The following is a 20,029-nucleotide window of genomic DNA, read 5'->3' on the forward strand; positions in this document are numbered from 1 at the left end:
ACTTGGCTTTATCCTATTGTACGTATTACAATCTCATTATTATTGACAGCAAATCTTGACATCTGTGGAACAATAATTGATAAGGTTTATTGTGATAATTATTCAATAGTGAAGCTGGCATGCTCTGACATCTCAAGTTACAAAATGTATAGCTCTACATTGATTTTCTTTTCTGTTGTACTTCCATTTATTATTATCACATACTCTTATTTAAGGATAATCTTAATCTGTCTGAATTTGTCAAAGAGAATACAAAATAAACTCTTTAGTACTTGTGTTCCACATATAATAGCGATTTTTAACTTTATCATTGGGAGCGTCTTTGAACTTTTACAAAGCCGGTTTGATATGAAGCATGTACCATACACACTTCGTGTAATACTTTCTTTGTATTTTCTTATTTTGTCCCCAATAATTAATCCAATCCTGTATGGGATGAGAACTCAAGCAATAAAAGAAGCTGTAATGAGAAATCTGTGTAGTAAGAAATGCCAAAAGCAAACTGCTGTAACCTGTGAAAGTTAAAAACGTATTTTTGTGATTCGTAGTGTAGCAGGAATCTCTTGACTGAGTAGTTATTAGCTGAAGAACATTTTCATTTCTAAAAAGAAATGCCAGTGTTTTTAAAGCCACAAAAGAATACTGGTAAATTTGAAGATACATTTCTGCTAAAATGGTAGCAAGATATTGTAAGGATTCCATTTCTACTTATTCAAAACCTTAAAATATACTTTCCTGATTTAGGGCTATATGCATTAATCGTATTTTAAGGTATATTTTGAGCTTTGTCTATATGCATTAATGAAAAACTGTCATTCTAGATGTTTGCCATTCAAGTCTAAGGAAACATTCTGTAACAATATTTGCAAAGACTAATATTGTGACATTCTGTTGTCAGATAAAGAAATTACAAAATTGCACTGATATTTAGAAATATATATAATCAGAAGAAACAATGCTTTACTAAATATGTTTGCTAAATTTATATTACTTTGTTAGTAATAAAAGATCCTGTAGAATTCTGAGAAATGTTTTTCTTTCTTTCTTTCATTATCTTTTTATTTATTTTAAAAACTGTTTAAGTACTTACAGTAGAAGTTTAACTAATAATACTATGTTTAACAACTAAATTAATTTTATTAAAAAAAATACAATTACGGGGGCACGGTGGCTTAGTGGTCAGCATGTTCGCCTCACACCTCCAGGTTTGGGGGTTCGATTCCCGCTTCTGACTTGTGTGTGTGGAGTTTGCATTTTCTCCCCGTGCCTCGGGGGTTTCCTCCGGGTACTCCGGTTTCCTCCCCTGGTCCAAAGACATGCATGGTAGGTTGATTGGCATCTCTGGAAAAAATTGTCCGTAGGGTGTGAGTGCGTGAGTGAATGAGTGAGTGTGTGTGCCCTGCGATGGGTTGGCACTCCATCCAGGGTGTATCCTGCCTTGATGCACAATGACTCCTGAGATAGGCGCAGGCTCCCCGTGACCCGAGGTAGTTCGGATAAGTGGTAGAAAATGGAATGGAATGGAAAATACAATTACTGTATATTAAATTAACCTGAATAACATCAAACAGCTGTACTTTTATTGTCAAGTGTGTATTGATGTATTACTCATGTAACAAACAATGATAGTAAAACAAATGCTTTGTGAAGAAAATGCCCATTCCATTCCATTTTCCGCTTATCCGAACTTCCTCGGGTCACGGGTAGCCTGTGCCTATCTCAGGAGTCATCGGGCATCAAAGCAGGATACACCCTGGATGGAGTGCCTCCCCGTCCGACTCCTCCAGCACGGAGCTAACCGTGCATTCCACCACTTCTCTGCCGCCGCCGGCACTTCCCCTGGGCCGAACCTGGTAGAAGAAGTTGAGAAAGGGAGTGCAGTCCAGTCCTGCCCAGCAACCGGTGGTCCCGGTTCCGGCTAATTCAAGCCCCAAATGTTTTTTTGGGGGGAGCCGTGGGGAAGTGACGGCCCAAGCAGTCAGCCCGGCCGTAGATTCCCCAAGGAACCGGCACCAAGCCCGGTCAAGCAACCGGCACCAAGCCCGGTCCAGCAACCTACACCAAGCCCGGTCCAGCAACTCGCACCAAGCCCGGTCCAGCGACCGGCACCCAGCCCGGTCCAGCGACCGGCACCCAGCCCGGTCCAGCGACCGGCACCCAGCCCGGTCCAGCGACCGGCACCCAGCCCGGTCCAGCAACCGGCACCCAGCCCGGTCGTAATGCCCTTGTCTAGTCTGGCATTCCAGCAGGCATTCCAGTCTTTGTCCAGTCTGGCATTCCAGCCGGGGTCCAGTCCGGCAGTCCAGCCGGCAATCCAGTCCGTTTTTCAGCCGGCCTTCGGACCGGCATCAAGCCCCGTCCATCAGGCATTCCATCCGGCAGCCAAGACGGTCCCCCGAGGACTTCCCCACCCAGCCCCACCCCTTTTGGACATCCCCCCATGTACTCTGGTCATTCCCCCATGAACTTTGTTGTTCCCCCACACAATATTTGATATAGTATATTTGATACTAATTCATCGGACACACTTGGAGGTTGGGTTTTAACTATGCTGTCTCGTATGTTTTCGATTTTCTATGTAAAAAATTTCATGAATTTATTGCTACCAAGGTGCGGCTGAATAGCCAGGTCAGGTGAAGTCTGTTTGTTTGTTAGTTTGGCAATTGTACTAAATAAAGATCTTGGATTCTTTTTGTTAGTTTCTATGAGGTTACGGAGGTGCTCGGCTTTTACTTCTTTTTTATTAGAGTTTGCACTCTCTTTCCATGCAATTTTTATTTGGTGTTGAAACCCGTAGAGATGTCGCAGGTAAGAAGTCTTGATTATTTATGGGCTGGCTCACTTAGCCGGTAGGGTGGAAGCCATGATTACTGATTGCGAACCAGCCGTGCTTGATTATATGCTCCGGCTCCTCCCGAACTTTGTTTATAAAACATCATATATTAAAATCTCTGACAATCAATCCTTTGTCAATGTTAATCAATAGGTCCGAAAAGAAGTCCGCAAACACTTTCAGAAAATTAGTGTAGGGCCCAGAGGGTCTATACACAGAAAAAGCAATGGCTTTTAACTTTTGATCGGAACAATTAAGTTAATTTGTTACGACGCCACCACCTCGACCAACCGGACTCTAGACTCATTTCTACCGAAATAATCATTTGGTATAAGCCATGTTTCAGTAAGGCAGAGTATATCAAAACTATTGTCTGTGATCATTTCATTTACAATAACTGCCTTTGAATTTAGTGATCTTATATTAAGTAACCCGAACTTTAGTAGTTGGTTTTGCTCATTAATTTTATTGTCTTTAGGTTTAATCACGATAAGGTTTCTTACGTAAATTATTATTTAATTGTATTATTCGGGGGCCAGACACAGTCTCTATGCACTTATGGAAGTGAAACTAGTGAAACTGCCTTAAAAACATAAATGTAGCTTAGCTAGGAAAGCCATATTGAGTGTTGCATTTAACCACATTAATTTCAATGGCAGTGACGCATCTTGTCAATAATAATATCTTTGGTTGGTTTGCATTATTTGTGTCTTTTAGGTCTCTGACCTATTCACAGCCATCCTTATTGCATGTCTCCCTTTTCTTACCCAGTTTAGGTGTAAACCACTACATGAACTCTTGAATTGAATCAGCTTTGTTAGATTAGGGAAATAAGGCCCAGACACTGATATGACACCTGTGGAACTACATGACTTTTTTTTCCTGTACAAGATATATAAAAATATGTATTTTACACATATTCTATGTATTTTATTGTTTTATTATCTAACTGTTCAGTGTGGTTTTTAGAATTTTACCTTTTTTTGGCTACTGCTGCCTCAAAAAACCTTTATATGTTTCCCTGGACAACAAAACCAGTCTTAAGTAGCACAGGAACATTTTTAGTAATAAATACAAGGTTTGGGTAAAAATTACAGATTTTTCTTTTATTCAAAAAATCATTAGTATATTGAGTAAAGATCATGTTCCATGAAGATATTTTATAAATGTCCTACTTTAAATGTATAAAAACTTTATCTTTGTGAATGGATTGCCTGCTGAAGTGCTTCAGATTAACAACTTCAAAGGCAATTTTCTCAATATTTTGCTTTTCATGTACCCTCAGATTCCAGCTTTGTAAACTATTGTTGTCTTGCCAGAAAATATCAGAGTGATGCAATATTCTTCATCAAAACCGTCAATGATCCGTCTCAATGGACCCAGTTATTTGAACTCTAATCCAAAGAGACTTAATTAAAGTGTTGTTATGTCTAAATATACATCAAGGTCCATTTATCTTGCGCCACATGTTGGGCAATGCACTCCTGGAATAGCCAAGGGACCACATTAGGCATGAAAACAAGTGTTGTTATGTCTAATTAAACATGAAGGTCAACTTATCTTGGCCCAATGGGGGACATTTATTTCTCAGATGGCCAAGGGACCACATAAAGAGTAAAAACCAATTAATGAGCTGTTAATAACATGTTTAAGTTACATTATTGGATGGTCGCTTGGTCAACACTTGGTCCCATACTGAATGCTCTCTAAAATGAAATTTGGAGCCGCCAAACTTGAGTTTGTGCAAACCTAAACACAAAAGGGCCACACTAAGATGATCAAATTTGAGTTTATAATACAGTTGTTTTTACAATTGTCAAAACTAATTCTTTACTATGAAAAGCTCAAAAATACATCCCTAACGTCTACAATTACTGAACATATGAACATTTTTATTATACTGTATTTACATTATTCTAACATAGTTCCACAGTTAACAATAATGATACCCCCATACTACCATACAAAGGCTGAGTCACTATCTAAACACCGACACAAAGGCTTACTTTTTTAGGTGGATTTTGTAGAGACTGCATTTTCACACATTTCCTTTTTCCTTCAAACTTTCCTTACCATCTGTGTTAAGAATCACAAATACATAATAAATATGGATATGCAGTGTTAGTATTTTCACCTTGAAAATTACAAAAAAAAGGCACCTTCTTCAGTTGTACAGGCCATGTGAGTCTTGAGTCTTATCCTGATCCCGGTGTTCTGCTGTTTCTTTCTCATCATGCCTTTTGCTGTTCTATCCATTGATGGTAAAAATAATCCATAAAATGGATGGATTTCACCTTCATGAAATTGTCCATATTTAAATGCCATGAATATATGACAGTGACCATGAACATAAATACAGTGTATGGCAAAGACGGTTTTATAATATTTTTGTACCTCATCATTGACACGTAAAAAAATAGTGTTGTGTGTTGAAATGGTTGTGTGATACGGATCCAGGGGCACTGAACACGTATAAACAGTTTGGGTATTCGTGGCCTAATGATTGGGAGTCGGACTCGTGACCAGAAGCAGTGAAACCTCAGATCTCTTTTCCTATATTCATATTCTTGACTGCTTCCCCTGTATCAGGGGTGGGACATGTTCTATTGGGCAATTCAACTGTGCTGAAATTGTGGGATTATAACAAATAGTCCTATTAAGCGAGGAGTCCTACATAATTGAGTTTTAGAAATGGGATGTTTAGCAAACTGTATATTAAAAACAAACACATAATCTACTGACAAGAGTGGATCATTCAGAGTAAATGTGTCCAGTTCGATAAATTACATTTCAGTGGCAGAAATATTGGAGAGTAAATTTGTAATCTTAAAAAAAAGACTGCACCACCTAGCGACAAATAAATTTCTCTCTTTAGAGAGTCACTTATTGTTGCTTATTTTGACTGGCCAAGAAAATAGTACAGACAAAAATGGAGTCGACAGATACTATATAAGCTGCTTACGGAGACTTCAGCAGTTTATCTGCCTCTGACAGGGGACAACAACCATCTGAAACCATTTGTTAAACCCAAACTGCAGACCAACTCACTTAATGGAACAAATTCAAAATATCTAAAAAGGAAATTAATCACTGTTCGGATAATTGTTTCTAAAAATAACAGTCAAAGAGTGAATCTTAATCATTTTCAGAGTGGCACTTTGTTGTTTCAAGATCATCAGATGGAGAATGGAACCATGCCTTCATATTTTTACTTCACTTTGTTCAAGGAATTTGTTCACCTCAGATATTTCCTTGTGATAGTGACACTTTCAGTTTATTTTTCCATTGTATTATTTAATGTCATTATTTTATATGTGGTGTTTAAGGAAAGAAGTCTTCATGAACCAATGTACATATTAATATCTTGTCTGTCTGTCAATGACCTCTTTGGGTCAACTGGTTTCTTTCCTAGATTAATAATTGATATCCTTTCTAATACAAATGTTATTTCCAGGTCAGCATGCTTTGTTCAGATATATATCATTTATACATACGCAATATCTGAATACACAATATTAACTCTGATGGCGTATGATAGATATATTGCCATTTGTCATCCTTTAAAATATCACAAAACTATGACCTCAAAAGTAACAACACTATACATAGCAATAGCATCACTTTATGCAATGTTTTCTATGGGTCTTGTTATTTTCTTTTCAGCTAGATTGCCTTTGTGTGGGACTGACATAGCCAGACTTTACTGTTCCAACTGGTCTGTGGTTCGACTCTCTTGTGGGGTTTCAACTTCGACTAACAACATTATTGGATTTTTTGTCACGACAACAACAGTTTTTCTGCCTGCCCTTTTCATTTTATACACGTATGTCAGAATTTTGATCATTTGTCAGAAAAGCTCTAAAGAATTTAGGGGAAAAGCATTGCAAACGTGTCTTCCTCACATTGTAAGCTTTGTTAACTACTCTATTGCATCCTTTTGTGATATTGCTTTAAGTCGGTATGATTCCGACAAGTATAAAATTGCTGCTTTAGTCTTTTCAGTGGAATTTCTGGTTTTACCACCTGTTTGCAATCCTCTCATTTATGGCTTAAACTTGCCAGAAATGCGCAAACATATTTTGTGTTTGTTTCGACGTTCAAAAATTGCCCAGTTTCCCTCTAAATAAAGAAGAATGAAGCTGAATTTAGAATGTATTTGGATGTATGCTAAGTAATGATCATCAGCTTCATGAAATATAGCTATAGTGTTTTTCTGTATCATCACTGTAATGTAGTACTTGTGTTACATTTCTTGTTTCATATTATTAATCAACAGTGTACATTAACCAAGTTTTTAATTTATGTTTTAACCTATGAAAATTTTAATTAATAGTCAGTACAGTGCATCTTATTCATATACAATATATTTTGAATAAATGCTATAGTAACATTAGAGCTGCAAATATTCAAAAAAACAAAATTGTTTTTTCTGTATTGTCAACCGTTTGAAAAAAATAAACATCTGAATACTTTTATACCCCAATGGTTCTGTTATAAAGAATCTAATCACTAGAGTATTCTAAATACTGAAAATTGAAAAAACGTCAATTTTAGGTGACCAACGCAATTAAACAAACTTTTGTTTGAAAAATGAAATAGTCTGGACTCCAGTATGTCAGAGTACATACTACATTGAGGAGTTATCTACAATCAGGGTCTTCAATGTCAGTATAAAAGGTAAAGCTATACATTTCTTAAATGGTTAGAACCGTTAGATTGGTCATATTTGACTAAAAAAAATACACTCCTCTTTTTTTTTTCTACTGTGCACTTTGAAACTTCTTTTAAATGTAGAAAAATACACCTTTGGCCAGCTTTCTGCTTATTTTCGTTTTCGATTATATTTAAATATGTGCAATTGGTAGACTATAACCCCAAACAGTGGAAAAGCTTTATGGGATATATATATATGGGATGGCCAACGCTTCTTCATGGGGCCCACAGATAACAGAAAATTTGTGTTTAACACTTGTGTTTAATTTGGCATCATAAGTTCAGGAATACTGTAAATCCTAAAACTGCTGTTTACAGCTTCAAGTAATTATTTAATTCCCAGAGTTCAGTATATCCAAAACAATTGCACAACGTTATGAGATAATGTTATGAGATTCATATAATTATAAATGCATGTTTACAATATAAATTACAAAATATAAATAAATGATAGACACAAAGTTCAATTCTAATAGCTCGTTTAATTTACACACAAACAAACAACAAAATCAAAATGGTTATTCAATTTGGGATTATTCAAAAGTCGATCGAGGAATGTTCAACATCCCTGAAAGACTTTACTTATGAATGAAAAAGTCTGACTACACCTTTCTGACATTGTATCTTTACACTGTTGTTTATGATAAACATTGTGAGCAACTCTTCATCATAGTTTTTTCACCACTGAATCATTAAAACACTTCTGATTGGCCAGTATATAACGTTAGCAGATAAAAATGTTATTCACATTCCTTCATTTTGACATCTCATTTAGGTCGTTTTTTTGCGGGATCCTTTTTGACCTTTAATTTTAAATTTGGAGTGCATTTTTGTTCATCTTGGTGTCCTTTTTCCTAAAGCTCTGTTAATTTTGATCACTCTCATCTTATTAATTATTTGTTTGTTAATAGAGCCTAACATTAACTTACACAGTAAAAAGTTGATAAGTGATCCCAAACCTAGGGCTAAATTGTGGAACTTACATCAAATATGGTTCTTCCTTTTTATGTATCTCCAAATTAGCGTATTCTCTCATGATTCTAAATCTGCACACATCAAAAACAGCTTCTTTCAATGAAAGGTGATGTCTGTTAACATCAAACTTCCAGTAGCAAATAAAATGTCGGGGTGCAGTAGATGTCAGGGCTTCCAATGCCTCCATGGGCCTGAGAATTTGAGGAGGCCTCTTTCATATCTCCGCCCTGGAAGGTGGTAAGGAACCATTGTGAACAGACTGTCCCTTTGGGGGGGTTTGGAAGAGCTGGGGGTCCCTCCAGGCGGTTGGTTTTGAAGGGTCGAGAAGGACTGGTACAACTGCTTCCCTCCTGGCCTACCTTCACAATGACTCGACAAAAGGATGACTTTCAATGGATCGCATTGAAGAGCTGCTCTGCCACTCATGACACCCCAGTCCAGAATCAGGTTGTCTAAGAGTCACTCAGATCACAGACTTCTCTAATGTGTAGCGGGTCATGTGGACGAACCACCCATGGACCACCGCTTTGATCATCATGTCCATTGTTCTTACTCTATTTCTATGTTCCCCTCCCAGGACCAGTTTGTGGGTAATTCTGGGCACCAAGAAGATCCTCTGGATATGGAGACTTATTTACGGTTTACACTGATTTGAAAGTTCTCGCAGCATCCCTGTACATCTAGGGCATAAATTCCAGCATTTAGCATTTTCTGTCTCTACAGAGTTACACTATCCGATTTCCTTACATTTGAGTTTCATGCCTGTTCCTTCCATGCCTTTGCAGAGACCATTGAGTTACCTCTGCAGCTCACCTGGATGTGTAGAGAGGAGTATTAGGTCATCAGCATATGCAATTTAACAGATCTTGAGATCCTGCATCTCCAATCCGATCTCTGTTTCCGCTGGTTCATCTTCCATCTCTGGGATGAAGTAGGATTAAATGTCTATATCATCACTTTGGCTGATCTGTAGATATTGGATATGTACCTCAAAAATGGGGGAGGGGTATTCCTGTCCTTGTAGCTGCATCCAGAATCACTTTGTGCAAAATGGTGTCAAAGGTCTTGGCAAGGTCTAGAAAGATCATGGCTAGTGGGTGTGATTGATCATGGGCATGACATACAGTTGTGTTGAAAATTATTCAACCCCCAATGCTGTAAATGGTTTTAGGGAATTTAGTGTACATTTGTAATTGTATTCAGAATGAAATCCTACAAGGACCTCTTAAAGAACCATATGCAACTAAAATGACATCAATTAGTTTTGTAATACAGTAGTAAATGTTTCTTTTGTGAATTCTTCATTGACATAATTATTCAACCCCTTAAAGACTACCACTCTGAAGAACAGAGGTTCAATGAAGTGTTTTCAATCAGGTATTGAAAACACCTGTGGATATCAGGGAGCAGCAATAAAGCCTAATAAGCACCAATTAGGCAGCTTTAAAATGACTGTGATACTCAGCTCCTTCTAGACATTTACTGGTGTGGTTACAAACATGGTGAGGTCAAGAGAATGGTCCAGGAAGACAAGAGAACAGGTGATTACTCTTCACAGCAAGGGCAATGGCTATAAGAAGATTGCAAAGATGTTAAAAATACCAAGAGACACCATAGGAAGCATCATTCGCAAATTCAAGGCAAAGGGCACTGTTGAAACGCTACCTGGTCGTGGCAGAAAGAAGATGCTGACTTAGACTGCTGTGCGCTACCTGAAGCGTAGAGTGGAGAAAAGTCCCCGTGTGACTGCTGAGGAACTGAAAAAAGATTTGTCAGATGTGGGTACTGAAGTTTCTGCTCAGACAATACGGCGCACCCTGCGTAATGAAGGCCTCCATGCCAGAACACCCAGGCGCACCCCCTTGCTGTCCCCAAAGAATAAGAAGAGTCGACTGCAGTATGCCAAAAGTCATGTGGACAAACCACAAAAGTTTTGGGATAGTGTTCTGTGGACTGATGAAACAAAATCAGAACTGTTTGGGCCCATGGATCAACGCTATGTTTGGAGGAGGAAGAACAAGGCCTAATAAGAAAAGAACACCTTGCCTACTGTGAAGCATGGCGGGGGGTCAATCATGCTTTGGGGCTGTTTTGCTTCTGCAGGTACTGGGAAGCTTCAGCGTGCGCAAGGTACCATGAATTCTCTTCAGTACCAGGAGATATTGGATGACAATGTGATGCAGTCCGTCACAAACCTGAGGCTTGGAAGACGTTGGACCTTTCAACAGGACAATGATCCCAAGCATACCTCCAAGTCCACTAGAGCATGGTTGCAGATTAAAGGCTGGAACATTTTGAAGTGGCCATCGCAGTCACCAGACTTAAATCCGATTGAGAACCTCTGGTGGGACTTAAAGAAAGCAGTTGCAGTGCGCAAGCCTAAGAATGTGACTGAACTGGAGGCTTTTGCCCATGATGAATGGGCGAAGATACCCGTAGATCGCTGCAAGACACTTGTGTCAAGCTATGCTTCATGTTTAAAAGCTGTTATAACTGGAAAAGGATGTTGTACTAAGTACTAAGATTGAATGTCACTTGGGGGTTAAATAAAACTGATAATGATGTGAGCTCAGAAAAGACATTTGTGGTTATTTCATTATAAATGTTATGTTATATTTGTCTGACCTACACGTGCCTCTATGATTTAATTGTAAGCAGGATGACTGAATGATCATAACCAATGTCAAACCGACCAAAACAATCAATTTCAGTGGGGGTTGAATCATTTTAAACACAACTGTAGTTGGGCATACAGCAGGGAGCTTCTTCCAAGGCATGCTTCTCTTAAAGGGAATATGCGCTGTAAGGGTGACAAGTTTTCCTGAGTGGTTTTTCCAGGATCTTGTGGGGGCTCAGGTCCACGTATGTGTAGAGTTAATTTCCTCCTCTATCATTTTGAAGGTGGATTCTCAGAAGTCCAAACTCTTTAAATCTCCAATGGTCTCCCCAGTATGTATCCCTCCACTGCCCATCAGGTACTGTGGTTGTCCCCTCTTTCAGTCTTGGCTTACACATCTTCACGTGGCTTTTATGTCCTAGGTGACGCTGATCCTGGATCTGTACCGCCGTCACCCCCCCCCCCCCCCCCCCAACGTCAACCTGGTATCCTGGTTTCTTGGGAAGATAATAGGGGTGGGAGGGAAGTGTTGCCTGACAGACCTGCCCAGCCGGACCACATCCAAGACAGTCCGTCCACGTTGCTGTTCGAGGCCCCGGCCCGATGTTCTGGAGCGCAAGGAACCAATGGGTCACCGGGGCGTTAGTATCCTTTGCTTGGGCCATCAACTGCAGGGGGGCGTGGTCTGTGACCAGTGCGAAGCTTCGGCCCAGCAGGTAGTGGCTCTAGAACTGGCCACTTCATGGCCAGGGCCTCTTTCTTCACTGCCGCGTACTTGGTCTCGGCGGGTGTCAACTTGCGGCTGATGTAAGTAACGGGGTGTTCTTCTTCTTCTCCTTCCAGGACATGGGATAGGACGGCTCCCAGACTGGTGTCGGAGGCGTCAGTCTGAAGGAAAAAGGGCAGCTGAAGTCCGGGGCATACAGGATCGGTGATGAGGTGAGGGCCTGCTTGAGGGTCCGAACCCAGCTCAACCCCGAGGCACCATGTATCTGGCCGCGAGCACTGGGAGAGGCAGTGCGGTGCACTGCATCCCAATGCTCGCGGCGGCCAGGGAAAGCATGGCTGACATTCCTACATCCGATTCTTCCTGAGCTCATTCCCGGAGAAGGGAGCTGCAAGAAATCATCGGAGTCAGATGCCAGTAAGTCAACCCCGATGCTGCAAGGGAGATCTCATCATCACGCACCGTTTCCGATACGTGGGTGGGACCATCTCTTGGGGAACGGTCAAACGAATCGAGGTGCGAACTGTCCGCGAGCCAGTGGCTAACGGATTTAATGCTCACAGTAATCCTCACATCACCCTCGCTACTCGCCAAGTGTACAGCAGGGCCATAGCCACTGCTGTCACGGAAGGGGAAGCATACGACATGGTGGCTGAGTCCCGTGGGAACACAGCCGCCCGTGACGCAATGTCTGAATCGTGAACCGCCCGCAGTGGGGGCAGAACTTGATCCCCACTCCTTGACGAGTGTATTGCACCCATTAGAACAGCGGGACATGCCACACTGGAGAAATTTGCTCTTTTCGAGATATAACTTGAACGTCCAGGGGAAGTCAGCAGGAAAGGACAGTCCGCTGCATCACGTCCTGAGAATCCAGCAGTAATTCAGCGTAGAGTTAAAGTCTCAAAGTCGACAATGTGTGAAGGCTCCGAAGAACAAAAGGTCAATGAATGCAGCACACCGTTTCCCCTTTATACCCGGATATCCGGGGGCGAAGTCCGGCATGCAAATTTCATTGGCCTGTTTCTGAACCAGTCGAAGTGATAGGTTCTCAAGGGCGAACTATCTGTCGGTTCGAAACAACGTCGAGAGACCGACAGAAAGGGAAGAGTATTGACACGAATAAACCAACTCGATTTACTAAGGTTTGCACTCATCAGTGCACAGGTAATTGCGGCTTTATTTAACGCCCAAAAAAACAAGTCTGTTTTGTAAATCTGCTAATTGGTCTTTGGTACTTGGCAGATATATTTGGGTTATTTTCATGCCTCCATTTACAACTTTGTTAAAGCTGTTACACAAGAAAATGAACCATTCCCTGTTGGAAGGCTATCCACTTTCTACATTTACATAAAGTATTTCTAAGCTGATTAAAAAGAATACTTTTGAGTTCTACTGTAGCACTCCAGATGATTTTGTTGTTATGAAGATGAAACAGTGAAGGTCGTCATGTATGCATATGGCAAACTCTTTTATCCAAGTCATTTAAACATGCGTTCATATTTATTGTTTGGTTCTCTGTTTTTTTCCCAATAATGTAAATGATGTACACTGCATCCGAAGACTATTTTTGTCATCGTATTTTTGCACTTTTTGCAATATTTATTCATAAATTTCCTCCTAGGTCACTCCCCCCAGGGAGTCCTCCAGGGTCCTAGAGCAAATCAGTTTTCTTTAACATTTATGCAGTTGGCAGAAGCTTTTATCCAAAGCGACTTATATTGCTTTATCCAATACATTTATACATAGGTATGTGCAATCCCATGGGATCAAACCCACAATCTTGCATTGTTAACGCAATGCTCTTACCACTGAGCTACAGGAAAGCTGTTTATGTAAATTATGTACAATTTAATTTGTTTATATTTAGAATGATGGATATAGAATGCACTCTGTGTTGTTTGCTTACTTTGCTCAAAAGCATGATGCATGCATGTATACATGTCATAATAACAAGGAACTATCTTCCAACCGCAACTGTAGATCTGTAGTTCCAACCACGCAAATTTACAATGCTGCTTGCAATTGATCAATGGAATGATGGTTTAGAGAAAAACTTGATTTGATGAACCCTTCTGGAATGAAGGAAGTTGCAACCATAGTTGCCTAATGATGCTTTGGGAAACGCACCCCTGACTGGCATTTTAAGATATCGAACCTAACAGCTTAAGGATGAAGTCGCAACGTGATGGGACAGCTTCATGATATATATTTTGATACGGAACTTACCAGACATCCAAAACAATGCTGTGTGCTGCGTTATACATGCTCAGTTAATACCTGCGCATATGAGGGTATTAATAGCAAGCCGGTAACTCACAAAGACCTCATGAAGTGTTTAAAGCAGTCAAAACAGCACCGGGAATTCCTCCATTACACGTGCAGGCACAGATCTTAAAAACACTCCTTTAAGATAACCAACTCACTTGATATTCGGGTCGTATCTTGTTATCACTCCATGTTTTTGATTCGGTTAGATGCCTTTCGTCTGTGTTGCATTCATATTTCAACAGAACTCACCAGAGTTCCTTTGAAAGACTCTCACAAATAAACTGCACTAACAGAGCAATCACAACAGAATTCATTTTAACCGAACTAAACATGCCATATGTGAACGGAGCCTAATATGCATTCGGCGTAGACATTTTATCAGTATGTGTTCCCTGAGAACCACCCCTCATAATCTCCCTCTAAATTAAACTGAAAATAAAGCAGTTAAATATGTATAGTATCTTATCTATACAGAAATCAATGTGATCTGTAATTGAAATTCCCTTTATTGTCAAAAATCTCTGATTACACAGCACATTTTACATTTATTAGAACTATTTCATTCATTGTATTTTATTGACATTTTTTCATCTGATTAAAAACTGAATAAAATCTCATGAGAGATTGTTAAAAGTCTTCTGAGTGGTCAAAAAAATGCAATTAGCAAGGGACAATTTTCATATATATAGGCATACATTATATATATATATCAGACACATCTGACATGACAATCAGCGTACAGTCAGGGACTGTGGTAAGATTTCAACAATTTAATGTGTTTGTACTGAGAACAGCTGAACAGAACAAATGTACCATAACATTATTAACTGAATGAAATTATTCTTAAAAACTATTATGAAAAACTGTATAATAATTGCATTAAATTACAGATGCAGCCACCACTGGACAACACTTCCAGTGTCTTATTTTTTACTCTCTCTGGACTGAATGAAACAATGGAAAACAGATACGTATTTTTTTCCTTGACAGCATTGTATTATCCATTGATTGTTTTCTGTAATATTATTGTAATTTGTGTTATAATCACATATAAGAAGCTACATGAGCCAATGTATGTGTTCATTTGTAATTTGTGCATGAATGCCCTTTTTGGCACTGCTGGATTCTACCCTAAATTCATGTATGATTTATTATCTGAATACCATGTCATTTCATATGCTGGATGTCTGATTCAGATATTTGTCATTTATTCATCTGCTTTGTGTGACTTATCAACATTAACAGTGATGGCATATGACAGGTATGTGGCAATATGTAGACCGCTGGAGTATCATGCAAAAATGACAAAGCAAAGGGTTCTTCAGTGTATCTTGTTTTGCTGGCTGGCTCCATTTAGTTGTATGTCTGTTCTTATTGGATTAACATCAAGACTCACCTTATGTGGCTCAAGTATTGAAAAGCTATATTGTGAAAATTGGGCTGTTGCGAAACTTTCTTGTTTTTCTAACACTGTAAATAATGTGTATGGGTACATTGTAATTCTTGTATACTTTGGTCATGCAGTGTTGATATTTTGCTCATATATCCACTTGATTAGAAAGTGCAGAAAGTCAATGGAGGGGAGACACAAATTTATACAGACGTGTGTACCACATCTGCTCTCGTTGATCAATGTGACTGTTGCTTTACTGTTTGATGTACTTTACAGCCGTTATGGCTCAAAGAGTTTGCCGCAAGGAGTCCGTAACTTCATGTCATTGGAATTCCTCCTCATACCCCCTATTTTAAATCCTGTTATTTACGGATTAAATCTAACGGCACTACGGCAGCATGTCATGAGAGTGTTTTTAAAAAAAACAAGGGGGAATATCTAAGTTAAGTGTCACCTTAAGTCCAATGATGATCATTTGTGATAACATAGTCTACTCTGTAATTAATAAAAACTTTTTTATGATGATGTGACTAATGACATTAAATAAAGCACAATTATACCTAATATTTACAAGGTATACATGTCATTCAGTTTATTTTATTTTTATGTTGAATCCTATGTGGTACAGTCTGTTTTCGATAACACAATAAGGTTGTAAACATTATATTCATGTATAAGCCCAAAACGCCATATAATAATCTTTGTCAAAACAGTTAAAATCAATACAATCTTAACACTTATTCCATCAGTAAATTTAACAGTCGATTAGTAAATGATAAAATTAACATGAAAACATATAAATAAATCTTGTAGAGGTATTCCTCATTGATTTTTCATTTTAGCCAATGGATTAGCAAATACAACCTAATTTCAAAGTGTTACTGTATTATTTTGATTTTGAAACACACTTGGAAAATCAGAAAAAGGCAAAGGCTCTTTTGACCAGGGTCAGTTTTAGGTCACTTCTATGCCACTGTATGTATACAAATGAATTGGCATAACTGACTAGTATAGTTGATAAACGAATAAAATCAATTCATTGACAGTTTCTTTGAATTTAATGCATTTATTTAACAGAATTATTTACCCATTTTGATTACAAACACAGGAATATTAGAGATACATACAATGAAACAGTTTCTTAAAGTGGCCATCTGCGTCTTTATCCCATGCCCATACGGGTGCACCGCTGTAGCACTAAGAATCATGGGGCGTGCAGTGCCCTTCAGTTGTATCCTTTGAAATCTTTTAAGGGCCCTTTGAAATGGCCAGTTATCTGCACTTCAGTTTTGAACGACCCTTCAGTATGGCGACCATGATTGTTCTCATTTTATGAGAACAATCATGGTCAAAATATTACTGGAGTGTCTGATTTGTGGCTCTCTTTCATCTCCTTTCCAATATGGCAGGGATGGCGAACTACGGTTCTGGAGAGTTTTGCTTGTTGTGTGTGTTTCCCTTTGTGTGTCAGACCACAGAGCTTTTTTAAGAGTCATTTTGCTTATTCACATTGTAGTCCCATATAATACTATATAGATAGTATTGTGTGTACATAGTCTCTACATGAATGATGAAAATCAATACAATGGAGGAGTGTCATACAGATTTGAAAAGGAAAAAATGATTACTGAATGTCTATTTTTGGTTGAACTATCCCTTTATGTAATACAGATAAAAAGCTTCAGGTGTAACAATGATCAATGATGGGAGATGTAGTTCATGATGACAGTTTAGGAGATGTGAGGAGTGCCCTCTTGTGGAGCACAAGGGCACTCCAGCTGGTTATTCTATCAGCAAAGCCACTGGTAGGAAAGAAAAGGGGCCGGATTCACAAAAATTCTAATCAAAACAGAAACATTCTACAAAGAAATTCTTATTGTTATCTTTGTTGTGAATTTGATAGAAGACATACAAATTACAGTTATTTGCATATTAATATGTATCTAATTGTATTACCAACCATGTTTACCAACGCTTTTCGCTGTCTTGAGTTGCTTCGATGAACCAAATTTGCAAAAACAAAAAAAGGTCAGTGACATTTAATGAAAAAGGTGCATAAACAGTCATACAATTAACTTGAAACTGGGTATGGGCAATTCCAGTGTAAGGATGTGACATTTTTAGTCATAACTTGAAATATAACTTCTCAGATAATATATTTATTACCAATAAATTGAAATCTGAAATTTTTTTACTAAACCCCTGATTACGGAGTCCACACATCAATACTATCAGTCTATGCAGTTATATAAGCATATAAGTTTTCTGTTTTAAAAGAGGGAAAAAATATGGATTATGGACGTGACAACAAAGGGTGCATAATTTCGAGAGACAACATACTTCTATGAATTAAAAATCAGACACGGGATGACTCTTTACGGAACATGAAGAGAACACTGTTTTAGTTTCATGAGGCCATTTTTGAATATGAACCGTTATGGATGGAAAATTCACTTACCAGACTATTTAAGACTGCTTTAAACACAGACATGAAAATGCACACACTTTTAAAATGTTTAGAGAGAATGTTTATTTTCTTTGGCAGACTGTTTTTTCTTCCAAATCAACTTACATTGCATTGTATTATATATTTTGTTTCTGACTAAGTGCAATCCGCTGGGATCGTACCCATGACCTTCACATTGTTAGTGCCATCCAACCACCGAACCAAAGGAAAGACTTCAGATTGGCGTTTAAACCCAAATAATGACATCTGACCTATCATGGTGAAAACCTTTGGTTAAAATTTAACGTTTGCATTGAATTGCAGATTAAGTTTTGTTTATCTTTTTTATTTATTTTTGAAACATTTCCAAAATCATTCAAATCCTTTTGCCATAATAGAATGTAGTTTCAGCTATCGGCCAGCAGGGGCTAAAGTTCAGTTCTTGACCACCTGATGATCATCTATACTTGATATATAAATATCTTACAGAGGACTCACCAATTATATCTTTCTCCGACTGGCGACAACAACCATCTGCCTGAAGCTACTTAGCAAACTTACCTTTTTGGAAACCAACTACAGCAAATAAAACATATCTGGACTCAAAAAAGACCCTCAGAATTAATTCATGATTGGTTCCTATAAAAACAGACTACTGACAAGTGACGCTTACATTCTCTTTTTAAAGTGACCAGATGGAGAATGGAACCATGCCTTCATATTTTTACTTCACTTTGTTTAAGGAATTTGTTCACCTGAGATATTTCATCCTAATAGTGACACTTTTAGTTTATCTAGCCATTGTATTATTTAATGTCATTATTTTATATGTGGTGTTTAAGGAAAGAAGTCTTCATGAACCAATGTACATATTAATATCTTGTCTGTCTGTCAATGACCTCTTTGGCTCAACTGGTTTCTTTCCTAGATTAATAATTGATATCCTTTCTGATACAAATGTTATTTCCAGGTCAGCATGCTTTGTTCAGATATATATCATTTATACATATGCAATATCTGAATACACAATATTAACTCTGATGGCGTATGATAGATATGTTGCCATTTGTCATCCTTTAAAATATCACAGACTTATGAACTCAAAAGTAACAACACTATACATAGTAGTAGCATCACTTTATGGGATGATTTCTATGGGCCTTGTTATTTTTTAACAGCTAGATTGCCTTTGTGTGGGACTGACATAGCCAGACTTTACTGTTCCACCTGGTCTGTGGTTCGACTCTCTTGTGGGGTTTCAACTTCGACTAACAACATTATTGGATTGTTTGTGACAACAACAACAGTTTTTCTGCCTGCCTTTTTCATTTTATACACGTATTTCAGAATTTTGATCATTTGTCAGAAAAGCTCTAAAGAATTTAGGGGCAAAGCATTGCAAACTTGTCTTCCTCACATTGTAAGCTTTGTTAACTACTCTATTGCATCCTTTTGTGATATTGCTTTAAGTCGACTGGATTCAGACAAGTTCAGGATTGCTGCTTTAGTTTTTTCAGTGGAATTTCTGGTTTTTCCACCATTTTGCAATCCTCTCATTTATGGCTTAAACTTGCCAGAAATACGCAAACATATTTTGTGCTTGTTTCAACGGTCAAAAATTGCCCATGTTCCTAAGTAAGTAAAACAGTTAAATGTAAACTATTTAATTTAGTTAAACTATCAACATAATTACATAAGACAGGGGTTACATGGTTTTATCCAATTTCTGAATATATCAGAAGTGTCATTTCCAAACGTACCGAACCTGTGTGTACCATTGTTCATGGATTCAGCTGAAAAATGTAAATGTATGGTGTTATGGGTTTGACCAGGAAAGTAGAAGAATGAATGAAGACCAAAACTTTTCCTTATAGTTTATGAACTTTAACTTTTAACAGTCTTGGTTAGGGGAAATGTGTTTGTTTTCTGTATAAATAATCTGTAATAATCAGTCTAATATATATTGTTGGACTCATAATTCCCATTATTCTTTTTTATACTTATTTGAGTAGATTTTGGATTGAGAACGTGGAATATACTTTAATATATTTTTA

At 38.2% G+C, this 20,029-nt stretch overlaps 3 protein-coding genes across 3 annotated transcripts; all 3 read left to right on the plus strand.

The window, feature by feature from the left end:
- Positions 1–6,012: 6,012 nt before the first annotated feature.
- On the plus strand, positions 6,013–6,960 carry or64a1 (odorant receptor, family 64, subfamily A, member 1). The gene has a single exon (XM_056755996.1). It carries the CDS (start codon positions 6,013–6,015, stop codon positions 6,958–6,960), a length of 948 nt encoding a protein of 315 aa, XP_056611974.1.
- Positions 6,961–15,026: 8,066 nt separating this feature from the next.
- On the plus strand, positions 15,027–15,971 carry or62c5 (odorant receptor, family 62, subfamily C, member 5). Its single transcript, XM_056757171.1, has one exon. The coding sequence runs from the start codon at positions 15,027–15,029 to the stop codon at positions 15,969–15,971; it is 945 nt and encodes a 314-aa protein (XP_056613149.1).
- A 2,699-nt stretch (positions 15,972–18,670) lies between these two features.
- LOC130428131 (putative gustatory receptor clone PTE01) lies at positions 18,671–19,614 on the plus strand. The gene is given in 2 exon segments (XM_056755997.1): positions 18,671–19,136; positions 19,139–19,614. Coding segments are annotated over 2 exon segments (942 nt in total).
- Positions 19,615–20,029: the final 415 nt, after the last annotated feature.

The sequence above is a fragment of the Triplophysa dalaica genome, chromosome 9 (assembly GCF_015846415.1).
Source record: "Triplophysa dalaica isolate WHDGS20190420 chromosome 9, ASM1584641v1, whole genome shotgun sequence".
NCBI lineage: Eukaryota > Metazoa > Chordata > Actinopteri > Cypriniformes > Nemacheilidae > Triplophysa > Triplophysa dalaica.